This window comes from Cervus canadensis, chromosome 17 (genome assembly GCF_019320065.1).
Source record: "Cervus canadensis isolate Bull #8, Minnesota chromosome 17, ASM1932006v1, whole genome shotgun sequence".
Lineage (NCBI taxonomy): Eukaryota > Metazoa > Chordata > Mammalia > Artiodactyla > Cervidae > Cervus > Cervus canadensis.
The window spans coordinates 11,799,453-11,818,384 of record NC_057402.1 but is presented as its reverse complement, the minus strand read 5'-3'; the positions used below and the strand labels follow the sequence as shown (position 1 = coordinate 11,818,384).

The following is an 18,932-nucleotide window of genomic DNA, read 5'->3' as shown; positions in this document are numbered from 1 at the left end:
GCCGATAAGATGGAAATTGGGTTTATCCAACACTATTAACCTTTGTTATTTCTTTTTTTTTTTGAGGGGTTGGAGTGGATAGCAGGGAGAATAGGCAGAAGGGTAAAACGTGAGGAAGGACCATAATTTGACTCAAGATATACACTCGTCCAGTCATCTTTCAATGGAGATTCCCTGAATATATGTATCTTTTATCTCTTATGTTGAATGCTACTGATAATGTGTGACTAAGCAGGAAGACTTAAAAATCAATATTGTTTTTTTTTTTTTTAAATGTATTATATACAACAGAAATTCAACCTTCAATGCAGTGCAAGATTAAGCAAGGAAGTCTCGCTTAATTTATTAGCGACTAGAGCTGGCAACTGTGATTTCCAATTAAATGAGTGCTCTGATCAAACAGCTTGCTAGAGGCAGAAACACTCATGAGGGTCAATTTTCTGCCTCTTTTATGAATGGGGAGTCTCCTGCCACACTGTTCCTGATGGTATGCTCAGCTACAAGTAGCTTCCCCTTCCCGCCCCAGCAAAGCCTTTGGGAGAATAGCAGACTCTACAGAATAGAGGCCAAGAACAGACTCTAGACATGCACATGCTTGAAGAGTACACTGTGAAACCAGTAACATCATCACCTGTGTTGCCCAGTAACTCCACCTCATCCAGACACCTGCACGTGAACATAAGGGAAGGCACTCACTTCTTCCCACCACACACATCTTGTCTCTTTTCTCTGGACTTTCTCATCCACCTACACTCTTTTTTTCTCTCCAATTTCCACACTCCATAAGTCTATGCTTTCAGCTTGTCAGTTACACTTCTGTGCACTGCTGAGTCCCAGTAGGGCTCCTGGGGCCTAGGAAATTACTTTTAACATTCCAGAACTTTTACCTTTAGGTAAGTCAGTGAAGTGCGGACTCACCACTTGTTTCTCAGATGCTACTGCTGCTGAGGCGGCGGCGGCGGCCACCGTCTGTCTCCCCAGCCCCGTGGTGCTGGCACAGTCAGGGGCCGCTGCCTTCACACCTGGCAAGTAGACTGGAGGCGGGCCAGCTTTAGGGGCTGCTCTGGAGTGAAACAGTGAGTGATTACAGGGATACGAAAACGAACGCGACGGATGCTGACTGGGAGGTCTCTGCTTCCAGCCTGCTTTGAGCTGGTTGTGGACTGGGGTCACTGGCGGGTGGTAGGGAGGTGGTGGTGGGGGTAAGGGTGGATGGAAGGCCACGAAAGAGTCCAGGTCTGTAAACATGGTTTCTGTAGTGGGCGTGCTGTTAACTCGACCTCTCCCAGACTGTCTCATTGTCAAGAGTGGACTTTCATCTCCAAAGCGTTCATCAGGGAAGAATTTGTGAGGATTCTAAGAAAGAATGGAGGGGGAGAAAGTTAAGATATTTGTTAGCAGATTTCCTGGACAGAAATTTATAGGCTGAGAGAGTTGTGAGTACCTAAGAAAACCACATTCCATAAAAGTAAAAGGCACAAGATATTTTTCTAGGCCTGAAGCTCAAGGAAAAATAACCTTAAAAACACTATGTAAAACAGCAGAATACAGCCTCCAAAGCCTAAAGTACAGCTATTAAGGAGAGCTGCTTAACTGAATACCCCAGAAAGCAGGTCAGTAATGTCTTGCAAGATTATGTGATTGATAAAAAACAGCAAATAAAACCTAATTCAAATAGGTCTTTCGTATGAAAATAAAATTACCATTAAACACCAAAAGGAGAAAAGGCATACAAGTGAAGATCCTCCTAGAACTTTCTGATAAAACATCTGTACGCATTCAGTCTGAAATAAAAACTACAAAATACTATTATATAGGAATAAGTTTAATATTTTGATAAACATATGGGGATACTTAAATTATACAACTTACACATTTAAGAGATCAAATTAAGATGTAATTTAGAATGGCAAAGAGAACAGAAATGAACAAAAACAAGACTTTTAGGGGTGGAAACTACAGTAAAAATTGAAAATCAAGAACCTACAAATGGTCTTCTCCTTGCCTAGGGCCACCATACCATGTTCCCCTTTGAAAACTCAGGCTAAAACGGTTTGCAGTCAGTGGCACGAAAACAATGCAATCACTTGACCAGATGAAATCATAGTCTCTGCTTTAGTTGCTGTGAAGATTACACATTTTATACAAAAATACTACTGTTTTTTGTACTAAATAATTATTAGAAATGGGTTTCTTCCTGCTAGTTCAAAAAGCTTATATGGTTTGAACTATCATGCAAAAAAACTTGTAAAAGGGAGGAGAGATGGGAAAAAGGGGGGCATATCAGGGAAAGAAAAGCAGCAGAGGGTCAGAATTTTCTGCTTTCTCTTCCACCTCTGTTGGGTGTACACACCATGAGCTTTCAGGAGTCACCATTTACATGCTCATTATGTGCAAGACACACAGCTGCTTTATATATAGCCACCTGTATCTTCACAATTCATTTTACAGGTAAAGAAACTGATACGCACAGAGGTTATATAACTTGCTCTAAGTTAACTAACAGCTAAGCAGCATCGCCAGGATATAAAACCAGTTCTCACTCTAGAGCCTATGCCCCATCCACTCTACCACACTGCCCCTCACTGGGGGCTTTCAGGTCATCCAAGACACCAGGGACAGTTGAAAAAGCACATACAAAGAAAAGGACATGCTATGAGGGCTCCTTGGGATGTCTGAAAATACTGCCTGAGTGACAGCCAAGGCTCCTTGTATTTTATTTTTTTCAGGTACAAAGCTGACTATTTGTCTAGACTTAGAAATCACACATTGCAAATTTCAAAAATATGACAAATAACACAAACATCACAAAATTCAAAAGAATACCAATATTTTCCTTATTAGTAACAGTTGATCTAACAGCTGATCTGATCGCGATCTAACACAAGACTCCCTGTTTGAGGGGGCGGAGGCCTGCTCCCCACCTGCAGGAGCTCCGCCGCGGCGTCGGCGAGCCCGAACTCTCTCAGCACGCGGATCTGGATCTCGTAGCTGACCGTGGCGCCCTCCCCGCAGTTGAGCGCGTAGGCCCTCTGCACCTGTTCCGTGTGCCGCAGCTCCTGCAGGCGTCTGACCATGTCCTTCATGACGAGGAGACGGGGAACTGGAAGGAGAGAAACAGTCTGTAGGCACAGTACCTGAGCCACCCAAGAGACCACCTGCTGAGTGCAAGGAAAAAAAAAAAGCATGTGTTCTGCATCAGAATCGTCTCATACATTTTTGATAGTATTTTAATTCCCAGGAAAGATAGTAATTTATATGCATCTAATTATTTTTTTAGGGTTTTAAAATTTCAGTGCCCCAAAGGCTCTTAGTCATACCAAAGAGCCCCTGAACTGCATTATGAGTTCACAGCCTAAATAAAATCTTACTTGCATATATTCTCTGCTGAATCTCAGGATACTTCAAAAGTCTTTTAAATATATTCACTCTTTTATTCAAATAATTTTTTGAGTCCTGACTATGCACCAGGGATTAGACTCAGGTATTAGGGTGCACAGAACAAAAGACATGATCCCTATCCTTACAGAGCTCTGGTTTTAACGAAGTAAACAAAATAAACCAGCACAGCAGAGGGCCGTCAGTGATCGCAGAGAAAGATGTGCAAAGGACACTGAAGGAACTGGAGGAAGGGGCCCCCAATCCAGACTGGAAGCAGGCAGCGAAGGCTTCCTGGACGAGGTGAGCTCTGATTGGAGTCTTGAAGAATGAGAGAAAACCAGGCTGGAAAATAAAGTGGAGCCAAGGTTTTCTGAGCAGAAGGACCAGGCACGTGTAAAACATGCAAGTGAGACACAGCAAGGCACAATCGGATGGTGCAGCCAGGAGACGGTACGAGCAGGAAGGGTAACAGGAGAGGAGGCGAGAAAGGTTAGGGGCAGACCACAGATGACCCTGCATGTCATGACAAGGAATTTAATTTGTATCAGGGGAACAACAGGCAGGCGCTTGTGTGGGGGATCCGAGTTGTGATGTGCTAAGTGCATTCTGAAAGGAGTGGAAAGCAGGGGTTGGCAAACTATCACCTGTAGGCTAAAACCACTTTGCCACCTGTTTGTAAATAAAGTTTTACTGGCTCACAGCCACACTCATCCGTTTAGGTATTGTGCATGGCTGCCTTTGGCCTATGACTGCAGAGCTGAGCATAGTGCAATAGAGACTGCATAGTGCAATAGAGACTGCATATCCCACAAAGCCCAAAATATTGACTACCTAGCCCTTCACAGAAGATGTCTGCCACGCTCTGGTATAAAGGCCAGAGTGGGAATAAGGTTAGAGACAGGTTCACAGGTTAGGAACCTGGACTAAGGATGCAGCAGAGGGCTGGGAAAGAGGGGATAGTCTCTAAGTACCTATGAGACAAAATGACTTGAGTGGTCACTGATTATTAATTCTGGGAAAGGGGAGCAACTGTTTATGGAGTGCTTACTTTGTGTCATGCAAACTCCATATTACTCACAGAGCTTCCTTAAATCTTCACAAGAACCCTAGAAAGGAGATATCCTCATTTGACAGATGAGGAAATTAGTGCTCAGGGAAGTAAATGTCTTGTCCAAAGTCACACAAAGTGGCAGAGCCAGAGCATGTGCCCAAGAGTTCTCTCCAAAACCTGGATGCCTTACATCAGCATGGTAAGCGAGGAAGGGAGAATTTTGATGGTACAAGCATAGGGCCATGTCTCATTAAACAACAGAAGGACAAGTCCTATTTTTCTGAGCACACTTAATTGTAGATCTCTTTGGGCTTTTGGAAGTGAGTTCTAAGATTAAATTATACTGCTACTCAATCGTATTAACTCAAGTTGATAAAGTCCATGATAATTACCAAAGGTTCAAAAGCTGCACAAACCAGCTACAGAAATACTTCCCTTCATACTGTTTATCCAACGTACACTTTATTAAATAAATACACAGTGGTCAAATCTGATAAGGCAACAACCAATCAGAGATTAGTTCTGGAATAAAACGAATGTGTTCAATTAAAAGTTCCGTCGTTATATCTTTTATTTATCCTTAATTGAAGCAGACTTCTCAGCAAAAAATGCATAGCATCATTTCCAGTAATGCTATAGTTTGCTGATTTTTTGGACTCTTGCAATGGTAAGTGACAAGAGCTATACATTTCTGACCCCCTAGATCTCCGTGGATTTTCTTGTTTTAGAAACTGACATGACAGCCCTTTGGTTAACATCAGCCCTGACTGACGCTCAGATGTTTTCGGACATGACAATTATACCTTGATCAATAGACAATAAGATGGAAGCCTGAATTACAATGCATGTAACATTCACAAAGCAGATCGTGGGAAACTCGATCTCCCAGAAACCAATGCAATCATATTTTGAGAGGACATATATAGACTTGAAGATCTAAGTCGATAGTACTCTCCCCAAAGACTCATAATGTGAGAAACACTCTATGGTGATGAAAAATCTGAATTCCTCTAAACCAGGGTTCTCAACAGGCAGTAATTCTGCCCCACAGGCACATCTGGCAACGTGCAGAAACATAACAGTGCTTCATGAGACCATCACAAGGTGTGTGTGGGTGCACGCACATGTAAACACACGTGCAACCGGCACCTGGTGAGTACAGGCCAAGGATGACGCCGAACACCCTACAATGCAAAGGCCGGCCTCCACAAGAGAAAACTGTCCAACCCTGACTGTCACAAGGGCCAAGGCTGAGAAACCCTGAGCTAAACCTAAAAACGGCAGACATTTGTTACTGTAAAATAAAATACAAAACAAAAAAACTTAGCTTATAAGAATTTATTCTTTAGTGAGAACAATGCATAAAGGGTATTGGAAGGTGGAAAGAATCAGCATATATAGAGGGGTTACAAAATATGACCAGATTATTCACTTGAATATAAACACCTGGCACAAGGTTAACTGCCTTACCTGGGATTTCGTTTGCTACCACTGAAGGAGGGCTTGACTGGTTGCTGCTGATCTGCTGGTGGCTGATCACGTGGCAGCACTGTGGCACAGCGTTATTGACCATGTAGAGTGTGTCTGGCACATTGGACATTCTAACCATTCGCAAACGCACAAGATCTGTTTGTTCCACCATCATCTCGTCTAGCACTGACTGAAAACAATTCAGTATTAACAGAATTAGTCAACCTTACACCTTTGGTAAATCACATTTAGAGAAAGATTACTGCCATCATCACATAAAAAGAGAATTAATTTACTGTTTCCAGTGTATAAAGCCTAAAATTAGTGGTAAAAGGAGAAAGTAACCTCTTTAATTTTTTTTCCTACCTCTTCAATGTTTAAAGGAGCTTTTTGGAGCATCTTTGAAAAGAAATAACCATTTTCTGAAAAGTCTGCTTTAACGGAAGTATTTGAAATTTGAAGAAGGGTAATAAAATGAATCAGAAGTAAAATTATACATTAAATCACTATAAAGAAAACAATGTTTATATGGACTAAATATCCTAGCCAATAAGAAATACTCAAAATATAAAATATTAAAGACTGATATTAAATTCAACAGACCTATACATAAATAATTGTTAAATAAGCTTCAGAGGAATCCAGTTCAACAAACTGCAGAATGGTCGAAATGGCATAATGTAAAACCATTCACCACATTTACTGTGGGCATTTACCCGCGTATGCACGGGTACTGCATATGCGTACATGCACAGGACTGAATGATTAGCTTGTGGCCACTCTACTTTGAGACAGCAGAAAGGAGAGTAAGTCGAGTTTATTATGGACCTTTTAGCACTAGACTCAACCTTCCACAGAGGCCTCAGCTGCTTGAGTGACTTTAGGCATTGACCCAAAGTCACTTTAGGCATTGACCCAAAGACTTGCCCAACCATTCTGCCTCCCCCGCCCACCTCACCCCATTTTACAATTATTTAAAGTGCCAATTGCTTCCCAAGTGGTAAAGAATCTGCCTGCAATGCAGGAGACCCCGGTTGATTCCTGGGTCAGGAAGATCCCCGCCACCCACTCCAGTATTCTTGCCTGGAGAATTCCATGGACAGAGAAGTCAGGCAGGCTACCGTTCATGGCGTTGCAGAGTCGGACACGACTGAGCAACTTTCACTTTCAAAGTGTCAATTACTCAATAAGGGGTAGATTATCAACCTCATCAATAAATCTCTCACAAATCCTTTCATATATGTATCTTAAACTAGGGATACTTCCAATAAAAGGGAGAAAAATTTTAAGGTAACTATGTTTCTATATCCAAACACATTATTTTGCCTGTTAATTCATTTCATTAAGCTTAAAGGTGATTTCTGACTTTCAAAGACTGTCAGTTCCTCAAAAGCTCACCCCGAAGCTCCTTGGCTGAACATGTCTAATAAAGTTGCAGTATTTCATACTGCAGTATTTATCATATTTACTTAGAGAGTTCTTTATGTTATAATATAAATGACAATATAATATAAATGACAATATAATATAATATAATGCCAACTTTTTATTTAGTAGACCTGAAATTTGGTTTTAGCTTGTATACTTTTTTGAAAGCTAAATACAATTTCCAACAGTCAGCACTACAGAAATATGTTATAGGAAGTCATGGCATTTCTTTAGTTTACAAAGGGAAGAAATTATGTTTGCGGTCTTTTTTCAAACATTTTTCCCACCCTGAAGATAACAACATACTGATGACCATTTCAGTAAAATGAAGAAGTTTTTTCCAAGCTAACAGTCTGCAAGAAAAACTAAGATGAGAAAAATGTAAGATACAACTTAATATGATTTAAGTTATAAAAATAAAAACATGCTTGATAATTAAACATTTTGGAAAACTACTCTGGTAAGAAGTCAAAGCAGAATTTAGTTTCACTTTCCTTATTAATTGGACATTTAGGCTATTTCCAAATATTTAATTGATACCACAACAGATATCTTTGTGTTTATAGTTTGTAATAAAGTAGTTTAACATCTTAAAATGGTTTATTACCTTTGCTTCTTCTACGTAGGGAGAGAACAGTCGAGGACGAACATAGATTCCAGCATTTTTTTGCCGTAACCAGGCATTTGACTTTCCACCTTCTGTTGTAGGAAGCATATCTGATGGAGGAGTACTAATCAAGCCTCTTTTCATCTTGAAAAATAAATTATTTTTTAGAGAAACAGACATTTGTGTAGCACGATATAACTAAGATAAAAATAACTATAAGTCAACATGTTCAAACTTTACCATTTAAATATGAACTTAGGAATGCACATGAAACTTAAACATATTTTGAATGTTTGAAAGTATTTAAAGGATTCAGAAAGCCATAAAAAGGTACAACTTTCCATTTTTCTTTAAATAGAGGAATGATATTTTAAAAAACAAGAGTTATATTAATTAAAAATATGAGTCAGACTAACTTTCAGAACTCCGATTATTTTCCTTACTCATCTAGGAATTGATTCCTCCCCCAATCTATCCTCCACAAGATGAAATAAGCACACCCTTGGGCCTGTATCTATAGTGCGAAGACAGCCAGTCTGCACAGTGGTAGGGGCGGGCTCTGAGGGAAGAACTCGGCTCAGACCTTAACTCCCCTTTCGACAGCTACGTGGCCATGGACATCTCCTCTTACCTAGGCGTCACCTCAAGGACCCGAATCAGCCCTGGAGATGGGACACTGCAGGACCAACTAAATGTGGTGGTCCTGTGGTCTCCACATCTATGCTGGGAGAATACAAATCAAGTACTGTAGCCCATGAGGTGGCTGTGAGGAGGAAACGAAGGTAAGGAAGATAAAAGGCACTTGGCACAGTGCTTAACATACTCTGTAAGAGCGCTGTGGCTACCAACCAATATTAGTAAACTTTTACTGGGGACTTATGTGTTGGGCTTCCCTCATTACTCAGTTGGTCAAGAATCTGCCTGCAATGCAGAAGACCCCAGTTCGATTCCTGGGTCGGGGAGATCTGCTGGATAGGGGATAGGCTACCCACTCCAGTATTCTTGGGCTTCCCTTTGTGGCTCAGCTGGTAAAGAATCCGCCTGCAATGTGGGAGACCTGGCTTCAATTCCTGAGTTGGGAAGATCCCCTGGAGAAGGGAAAGGCTACCCACGCCAGTATTCTGGCCTGGAGAATTTCATGGACTGTGTAGTCCATGGGGTCACAAAGAGTCGGACATGACTGAGCGACTTTCACTACACTTATTATGTGTTAGGCATGGGATATTAACAGCAGAGCTATATATTTTCTAAATCTATTAAACAAAAGTTCTAAAGTATTTTTCTAAAACAAATTGAATCTGGTTTTAGTCCCAGATTTTAAATGAAACCAAATATTGTTTCTCTAATATTATTCTTGCTAAATATAACAAACGTCATTGCTACATTAAAAATGTTTAACTAATAAAATATAGCATTAGACATATTTTGAAAATAGGCAAAAAAATCCTATAACTCTAATCTGTTATACCTGTAGTATTGTTGGTATATTTCCTTCCAATATTTTTTAGATAAATTTTTACCTAACTAAATTTTAGAATACATAAAAGCACACATTTTTTAGGACAGCAAAATATTCTGTCAAGTGGTTATGCTATAACTTACTTCCCCTGTTATTAGACATTTAGGTTATTTCCAACTATACTTAATGATGATGCTACCAATGTACCAGCTACACTTCCCCTATCAGACAGTAATATTATTTCAAAAACTAGTGACCTAATAGGTAAAAAAGTGATAACTTATTGTCTTATTTTGCTTTCTTTATTCTATATGTGCTTACTAGTGAGACTGAACATCCTTCTAATCAGAGATTCCATAAACATTTGTTTTCTTCTAGTTTTTCCATATTTCAACTTAATATTTAATTCTTCAATCTAATATGGATTAATTTTGTGTGCAAGTGAAATGAGGATTTAACTTTAAGCACATTTCTTCCCTCCTCCACTGATGGGTTACTGTAGCACTGTTTGTGATAGCTTGTTTATTATATGTTTAATTCTTATATTAATTAGGATCTTCTTCTGGGCTATTTTGTCTTCTCTATTAGGCTAACATCACAGACTGACTGTTAAGAGTTTTAAAATATATTTTACATTATGGAAGAGTTGTTGTGTGGTTACCCAATCATGTACAACTTTTTTGTGACCCCATAAACTGCAACACGTCAGGCTTCCCTGTTCCTCACCATCTCCTGAAGTTTGCCCAAGTTCATGTTCATTGCATTGGTGATGCTATCTAGCCATCTCATCCTCTGACACCCTCTTCTTCTTCCGTGCACAATCTTTCCCAGCATCAGGGACTTTTCCAGTGAGTCAGCTGCTTGCATCAGATGACCAAAATACTGGAGCTTTAGCTTCAGTATATCAGTCCTTCTAATGAGTATTCAGGGTTGATTTCCCTTAAGATTGACTGGTTTGATTTCCTTGCTATCCAAGGGACTCTCAGGAGTCTTCCCTAGCACCACAGTTCGAAGGCATCAATTCTTTGGCGCTCAGCCTTCTTTACTGTCCAGCTCTCACAAGTGTATGTGACCACTGGGAAGATCATAGCCTTGACTATATGGACCTTTCTCAGCACAGTGATGTCTCTGCTTTTCAACACACTGTCTAGGTTTTTCAGTTTTACTGCCAAGAAGCAACTGTCTTCTGATTTCATGGCTGCAGTCACCATCCACAGTGATTTTGGAGCCCAAGAAGAGGAAATCTGTCACTACTTCCACCTTTTCCCCTTCTATTTGCCATGAAGTAATGGGGGTGGATGCCATGATCTTAGTTTTTTTTAATATTTAGTTTTAAGCTGGCTCTTTATTATCCTTATTTTTTCTTTTATAACTTAAAAAATTCTTATCAGTTTTTTCCCAGATGACTTTTACAATGTTTCTGTGCAGTTGAAAAAAACTATTATGTTTACAGCATCTTATTAAAGTTATAAACCAATCTGTGAAGAGTATTTTTGCCAACCACAGTAGTAGTGAAAGTCGCTCAGTCGTGTCTGACTCTTTGAGACCCCATGGACTGTAGCCCACCAGGCTCCGCCATCCATGGAATTCTCCAAGCAAGAATACTGGAGTGGGTTGCCATTTCCTCCTCCAGGTTGTCAACCATTAACTGGAGCAATTCTTATAGTCTAAAAAAATTCACATAAAAATTGTGAAAGTAACATGATCAGTCAGCTCCATTAATTTTTACCTGAAACACAATTATAGGATTCATTTACCCCTTTTACACTGAACCAATCTCTTCCTCTCTTGCTCTCTGATTTACTGCTATTCTTAAGACAGTCTCCAAAGGTAACTTCTACTCTTTCCATTTAAAATGAGGACTACTTGATCTACACTGATAAATTGCTGGATTAACTCCATTTAAAGACTATGCTTTTGCAAAAGTAAGACATACACCCAACTCAAGTCTCATCCACTAAACATTTATTTGTGCCATGTGCCAGATACTGGGGACATAACAAAACAGACATCTCTCTCTGTCTTCATGGAGTTTAGTCTCACGATACTCCATTAGGAGAAATGATTAAAAAAAAAGACATTATTTTCATGAAAGGGATAAATGAAGAAAGATACTTACTGCATCACTTAGGACTTCACTGTTTATAGGCAAGATGTGTTCAATTCGCACAAAGGGTAAGAGAGAGGAAAGGATCTCTCTAAGCTCTTCGATGTCCAGGTCCCGTCTTTTCACTCCTCTCTTGTTCACACTATGAGCAGTGCCACTCAGTAAGTTTGGCTCTATGACAGAAACAGAAAATGAGAGGTCTCCACTCAAATCCAAATTTCCAGAGAAAGGTTCTCTTTCTTCTCTAAGTATACTTTCAGTAACCCTCTGTATTAAATTTACCTGCTTCATAAAGTGTTATAAATAAGTTATTTTTATGGCTTAAGAAGTTTCCTTAATAGAGATATTCTTGGACAAAGAAAAAGCATGGTGTCAATAGTATGGTAACATTCTTTATAACTGTTCTGCATTAAAGAAGACAGAATACTTTTCTGCATACTAACTCAAAGGAGAAAAAACAACAATCTATTAAAATCTAGTTTGATCAAGGGCTTTTTCTTAATGTTCCTCACTTTTGGGGCCAGTTTTTTTTTTTTTTTTTAAATATAACTTACAATAAGGGTAATACAGAACAAATGTTATTTCTGTTAACTGTAAGTTATGAGTATGCTCATTAGGCTACTATATAGATTTAATAGGAATTTAATGAGTATCTAAAATTATATCACCTGATACCTTAAAGCAGCAAAACCTAATATACACTCTATTTAAGAATTTTATGAGTCTCCTAAATTTCCACAGAAATGTTAATGCATAAAAGTTCATGTGTAATATATTTCCACTGTCCACAGCAGAGAATAAATGTTTTCTTCATGGGGTATTAGTGAAAGAGGAAGATCTGAAGTATATATATGCTTTTTGATAGTGAGGTGGGAAGGAAAATAACATATATGGGGAATTTTTTTTTTTTTTCATATATGGGGAATTTTTAATCATATCTTTAAACTAGGGGGCTATATATATATATATTTTTTTTTTTGCTTAAAAATAAGATCTTTATCATTCACAATATAAATGCTGGATTTTTTTCATAAATACTACAGGTAAACTGGTATTTTCCCTTAAATAATGTGATAAAGAGATATTGTTTTTTGAGAGGCTTATTAAAATTGTTGCCAGTGTGTGGAAAAGCGTTTTTGTTCTTGCCTTGTTATGCTTTGGCTTCAATATGTATATAAGGCACTGCTTTTCAAAAGAAATTTTTTCTCAAAGTAGTGGTGTCCCATTTTCAAACGAAATATTCCATGAAATCCCAAGATACATAACAGGTAAGGGCAGAAACCTTATACACGAAAGTGACTGAAATAAAGGTGCAGTCTGGTCCGTGCAGCTTCCTTCTCATCTCTGTGGAAGAGACTCCCATTCTAACCCAGCCAGAAAACCACTGAACAATGGAAACTTTATCAATGATGCTCATTATCTGCCCCAAATAAATATGACATATCATTACCAGCCTTACATCAATAAGCCTTTGATGATTATGGAACCCTATATACACTCAGTTCTTGTTACTTGGGGTGGTATTGTTCTATAAAGCCACCACAACAATTAGTGGATACTGAACCATTGCTCCTAAGGGAACACAGAGTTAGGTTCCTTTGAGCCTCTGGTCACAGTATTTTTGTCAGCCAATGAAGACAAAGCCCTGTTTCATGTATGTTTCTGTTTAAGGACACCTTGTTAGTATATACTGTTGATTCATTAACAGTGAGCTCACAGCCCACAGCACTGTAACTCATGCACCTGAACAATGCTTATCTAACACACATTTTCTCCATAAGGCCCATCATAGCCCTCTTGGACTTAGGAACACTAGACAGTATTAATAGTGTTACACTTGGAGGCTATCTTAGACAGTGGGTTTACTAGAAAATCCTACTAAGATACAAAATACACAGCACTAAAAAGACTATGAAAAGGCCACTTGTTTGAGAATTGACAGCGTATCACTCTGTTCACCATAAGCTGGAAACGTATGACAGGGGACTCAAATCTGTTATTCTGTGCATCTCTGCAAATGACTAAAAGTGTCATGAGCACTGATTTGGGGATCACAAATAAATTTTAGCAAGTAGGTGAATCTGCAAATTTAGAATCTGAAAAGCAGCAGCATAGACCGTATACCGGCATTTCAAAAATGTCCCAAATTAATAGTAGTGGTTTTTATATTTTAAAAATTCAAACAAGTATACTATCAAGGGTGAAACAGATCACCAGCCCAGGTTGGATGCATGAGACAAGTCCTCAGGGCTGGTGCACTGGGAAGACCCAGAGGGATGGGATGGGGAGGGAGGTGGGAGGGGGGGATCGGCGGGATGGGGAACACATGTAAATCCATGGCTGATTCATGTCAATGTACGGCAAAAATCACTACAATATTGTAAAGTAATTAGCCTCCAACTAATAAAAATAAATGAAAAAAAAATTTCAAATCTGAAACTTCTAAAGGCTTCTGCAGGCCACAGATTAAATTAGGAGAATTAGATAGGAGGACTGCTTTTGTTTCCTAGAGCTTGGCAGCAGTATATTAAAGGAACACTATAAAATGATTTGAGGCAGGTTCAGCTTTACTTTTTAAAAATATTTTAAAATGTGGGCAGAACAACTCTAAGTATACTAAAAGACACTGACTTGGACACTTCAAACGTGAACTTTATGGTATGTAAATTTATCTATATAAAGCTTTCAAAAATGAGAGGAAAGGGAAACCTGCATTTAATTTTTCAAATTAAAATATTTTGAAAATATATATATATATATTTTGATTTGGGTTCACTATATAGACAAACACAGAATTATATAGAGGAAATCACACCGGTGGGTGGGCTCACCCTAGACAGAGATGTGAGACTGCTACATAAGCACAAGCTCCCAAAGTTAAGATCACAAGAGACATATGGTGCTGGCATCTTCTTCTGTAGTAGCCCCTAGTTGGAGGCCATGCAAAAGTATCATTTCTCCTTTACCTTTCACAAAAACTTCAAATAAACAACAAACATGCTTTCCTTTGGTAGTCATATTTTTTTTCTCTCGAGCAACATTCACATAGCATAAAATTTACCATTTTAACCATTTTAGAGTGTACAATGTAGTGGCTTTTAGTACATTTATAATGCATCACTACCACCTAAATCTAAAATATTTTCATCAACAACATGCCTTTGTAACACTTTACTCATTAATTGAAAAATTACACTCTAATTATAAATCATTCAATATACATTATTAAACACACAGGAAGAGAACATTAAGAGTTACAGTTTAAAGTGCGAAATTAAACTTTCTGATATGTTTATTTCTAACCAAGTATACCCTTTCCACTAAAGGATTTTTACTGATTGTAAATATTTCTATTTTCACAAGGCAACAGCGGTAACTGTCAAGACTGATGTGCAGCATATACTTCTGGGAAAAACTTAAAGTTGCAAGCTAGTTCTCTGAGCTTACCTCTGTCTGCTATTCTCTTCATTAACTGATGCTCACCCCATTTAATCAGATATTTAAGGATATCTTGTTCACTTGCCTATAATAAAAAAGTTTATATTTATTTTAGTGCAATCAGATAGACGTTAATCTCATTAAAGACTCTTATGTCATAAAGTATATACAATGTGCAACATGCCATGTTTCACTCATTACACTGGCTGTTTCAAACGTCTGACCTAAACCTATGGTATACCAGGAAGCAAATACATAGACCCAATTATATACATTTGGTCCAGTAACCTCACTCTTGGCTCAAACTAAATTTTTACTCTTATTTCCATCTTTATTTATTTTTTAAACTGTTTTCTTTCCCTGTTTTAAATTTATCTTACTGTATGGTTTCTATATAGCTGCCTTAAATTCTTTTGGGGACAAGATGGAGATTAATACATGAAAGTAAAAGTGTAAAGATACAGTGTTACTGCTATCTCCTTCAGGAGCAGAAAAAAACAAGTATGGCAACTTGTCTTGGCAGAAGACACTACTGATCTCCACGAAGTATGCTGCTGACTGGTGAAGGACCCCTCAGGCACAGTCTGAGAAATGGCAATGTGCTTCTCATTTCTTTGTACTGCACTTAAAATCTTAGGGCATAATCCAGGTTGCTCTCCAAGTTTTTTACATTCTAAGAAGAAACGCAAAGATTCTAAACAGTCATCAAGTTCAGTTCAGTCGCTCAGTCATGTCCAACTCTTTGCGACCCCATGGATCATGTCATCCTGTGTCGTCCCTTTCTCCTCCTGCCCTCAATCTTTCCCAGCATCAGGGTCTTTTCAAATGAGTCAGCTCTTCACATCAGGTGGCCAAAGTATTGGAGTTTCAGCTTCAACATCAGTCCTTCCAATGAATACTCAGGACTGATTTCCTTTAGGATGGACTGGCTGGATCTCCTTGCAGTCCAAGGGACTCTCAAGAGTCTTCTCCCAACACCACAGTTCAAAAGCATCAATTCTTCAGCACTCAGCTTTCTTTATAGTCCAACTCTCAAGACATCCATACATGACTACTGGAAAAACCATAGCTTTGACTAGATGGACCTTTGTTGGCAAAGTAACGTCTCTGCTTTTTAATATGCTGTCTAGGTTGGTCATAGTTTTTCTTCCAAGGAGAAAGCGTCTTTTAATTTCATGGTTGCAGTCACCATCTGCAGTGATTTTGGAGGCCCCTCCCCCCAAAAAAATAAAGTCTCTCACTGTTTCTCCATCTATTTGCCATGAAGTGATGGGATCGGATGCCATGACCTTAGTTTTCTGAATGTTGAGTTTTAAGCCAACTTTTTCACTCTCTTCTTTCACTTTCATCAAGAGGCCCTTTAGCTCTTCTTTGCGTTTTTTCCATAAGGGTGATGTCATCTGCATATCTGAGGTTATTGATATTTCTCCTGGCAATCTTGATTCCAGCTTGTGCTTCATCCAGCCCAGCATTTCTCATGATGTACTCTGAATATAAGTTAAATAAGCAGAATGACAACATACAGCCTTGACGTACTCCTTACCTGATTTGGAATCAGTCTGTTGTTCCATGTCCAGTTCTAACTGTTGTTTCTTGACCTGTATACAGATTTCTCAAGAGGCAGGTCAGGTGGTCTGGTATTCCCATCTCTTGAAGAATTTTCCACAGTTTATTGTGATCCACACAATCAAAGGCTTTGGCATAGTCAATAAAGCAGAAATAGATGTTTTTCTGGAACTCTCTTGCTTTCTCGATGATCCAGCAGAAGTTGGCAATTTGATCTCTGGTTCCTCTGCCTTTTCTAAATCCTGTTTGAACATCTGGAAGTTCACGGTTCACATACTGTTGAAGCCTGGCTTGGAGAATTTTGGGCATTACTTTGCTAGTGTGTGAGATGAGTGCAATTGTATAGTAGTTTGAGCATTCTTTGGCATTGCCTTTTGTTGGGATTGGAATGAAAACTGACCTTTTCCAGTCCTGTGGCCACTGCTGAGTTTTCCAAATTTGCTGGCATGTTGAGTGAAGCACTTTCACAACATCATCTTTCAGGATTTGAAATAGGTCAACTGGAATTCCATCACCTCCACTAGCTTTGTTCATAGTGATGCCTCCTAAGGCCCACTTGACTCAGCATTCCGGGATGTCTGGCTCTAGGTGAGTGATTACACCATCATGGTTATCTGGGTCATGAAGATCTTTTTTGTGTAGTTCTTTTATGTATTCTTGCCACCTCTTCTTACTATCTTCTGCTTCTGCTAGGTCCATACCTTTTCTGTCCTTTATTGCGCCCATCTTTGCATGAAATGTTCCCTTGGTACCTCTAATTTTCTTGAAGAGATCTCTGGTCTTTCCCATTCTATTGTTTTCCTCTATTTCTTTGCTTTGATCACTGAGGAAGGCTTTCTTATCTCTCCTTGCTATTCTTTGTAACTCTGCATTCAAATGGGTGTATCTTTCCTTTTTTCCTTTGTCTTTTGCATCTTTTCCTTTCTCAGTTATCTGTAAGGCCTCCTCAGACAACCATTTTGCCTTTTTGCATTTCTTTTTCTTGGGGATGGTCTTGATCACTGCCTCCTGTACAATGTCACGAACCTCCGCCCATACTTCTTCAGGCACTCTATCAGGTCTAATCCCTTAAAGCTATTTGTCCAAAAAAAAAAAAAAAAGCTATTTGTCACTTCCACTGTATATAAGGGATTTGATTTAGGTCATACCTGAATGGTCTCGTGGTTTTCCCTACTGTCCTCAATTTAAGTCTGAATCTGGCAATCAGGAGTTCATGATCTAAGCCACAGTCGTCTCCTGGTCTTGTTTTTGCTGACTGTATAGAGCTTCTCCATCTTTGGCTGCAAAGAATATCCATCAGTCTGATTTCAGTATTGACCATCGGGTGATGTCCATGTGTACAGTCTCCTCTTGTGTTGCTGGAAGAGGGTGTCTGCTATGACCAGTGCCTTCTCTTGGCAAACCCTGTTAGCCTTTGACCTGTTTCGTTCTGTACTCTAAGGCCAAATTTGCCTGTTACTCCAGGTAGCTCTTGACTGCCTACTTTTGCATTCCAGTCCCCTATAATGAAAAGGACATCTTTTTGGGTGTTAGTTCTAGAGGATCTCGTAGGTCTTCACAGAATGGTTCAACTTCAGCTTCTTCAGCATTACTGGTCGGGGCATAGACTTGGATTACTGTGATATTGAATGGTTTGCCTTGGAAACGAATAGAGATCATTCTGTCATTTTTGAGACTGCATCGAAACACTGCATTTCAGACTCTTTTGTTGACTATGACGGCTACTCCATTTCTTCTAAGGGACTCTTGCCCACAGTAGTAGGTATAATGGTATTCTGAGTTAAGTTCACCCAGTCCAGTCCATTTTAGTTTGCTGATTTCTAAAATGTCAATATTCACTCTTGCCATCTCCTATTAGACCACTTCCAATTTGCCTTGATTCATGGACCTAATATTTTAGGTTCCTAGGCAATATTGCTCTTTACAGCACTGGACTTTACTTCCATCACCCATCACATCCACAACTGGGTGTTGTTTTTGCTCTGGCTCTGTCCCTTTCTTTCTGGAGTTATTTCTCCACTGATTTCCAGTAGCATACTGGGCACCTACTGACCAGGAGAGTTTATCTTTCAGTATCCTATCTTTTTGCCTCTTCATACTGTTCACGGGGTTCTCAAGGTAAGAATACTGAAGTGGTTTGCCATTCCCTTTTCTAGTGGACACGTTTTGTCAGAACTCTCTACCATGACCCATCCGTCTTGGGTGGCCCTACATGGCATGGCACATAGTTTCACTGAGTTAGACAAGGCTGTGGTCCATGTGATCAGATTGGTTAGTTTTCTGTGATTGTGGTTTTCATTCTGTATGCCCTCTGATGGATAAGGATAAGAGGTTTATGGAAGCTTCCTGATGGGGGAGATGAACTGAGGGGGAAACTGAACTGACAAATCCTAATTGCTATAATGTCTGCATCAGGACAGTGAAA

General features: G+C 39.2%; 1 protein-coding gene across 2 annotated transcripts in view; it reads right to left on the bottom strand.

Moving 5' to 3' along the window:
* Positions 1–18,932, bottom strand: part of BTBD7 (BTB domain containing 7) — a 90,599-nt gene that overhangs the window by 5,774 nt on the left and 65,893 nt on the right. For both annotated transcript variants that reach the window (XM_043489450.1, XM_043489451.1), the window contains exons 5-10: positions 14,951–15,026; positions 11,516–11,676; positions 7,938–8,081; positions 5,903–6,092; positions 2,925–3,103; positions 919–1,356 (exon numbers count right to left, since the gene is read on the bottom strand). In XM_043489450.1, the coding sequence (XP_043345385.1) occupies positions 919–1,356; positions 2,925–3,103; positions 5,903–6,092; positions 7,938–8,081; positions 11,516–11,676; positions 14,951–15,026 (1,188 nt within the window). The remainder of the gene's footprint in view (positions 1–918; positions 1,357–2,924; positions 3,104–5,902; positions 6,093–7,937; positions 8,082–11,515; positions 11,677–14,950; positions 15,027–18,932) is intronic.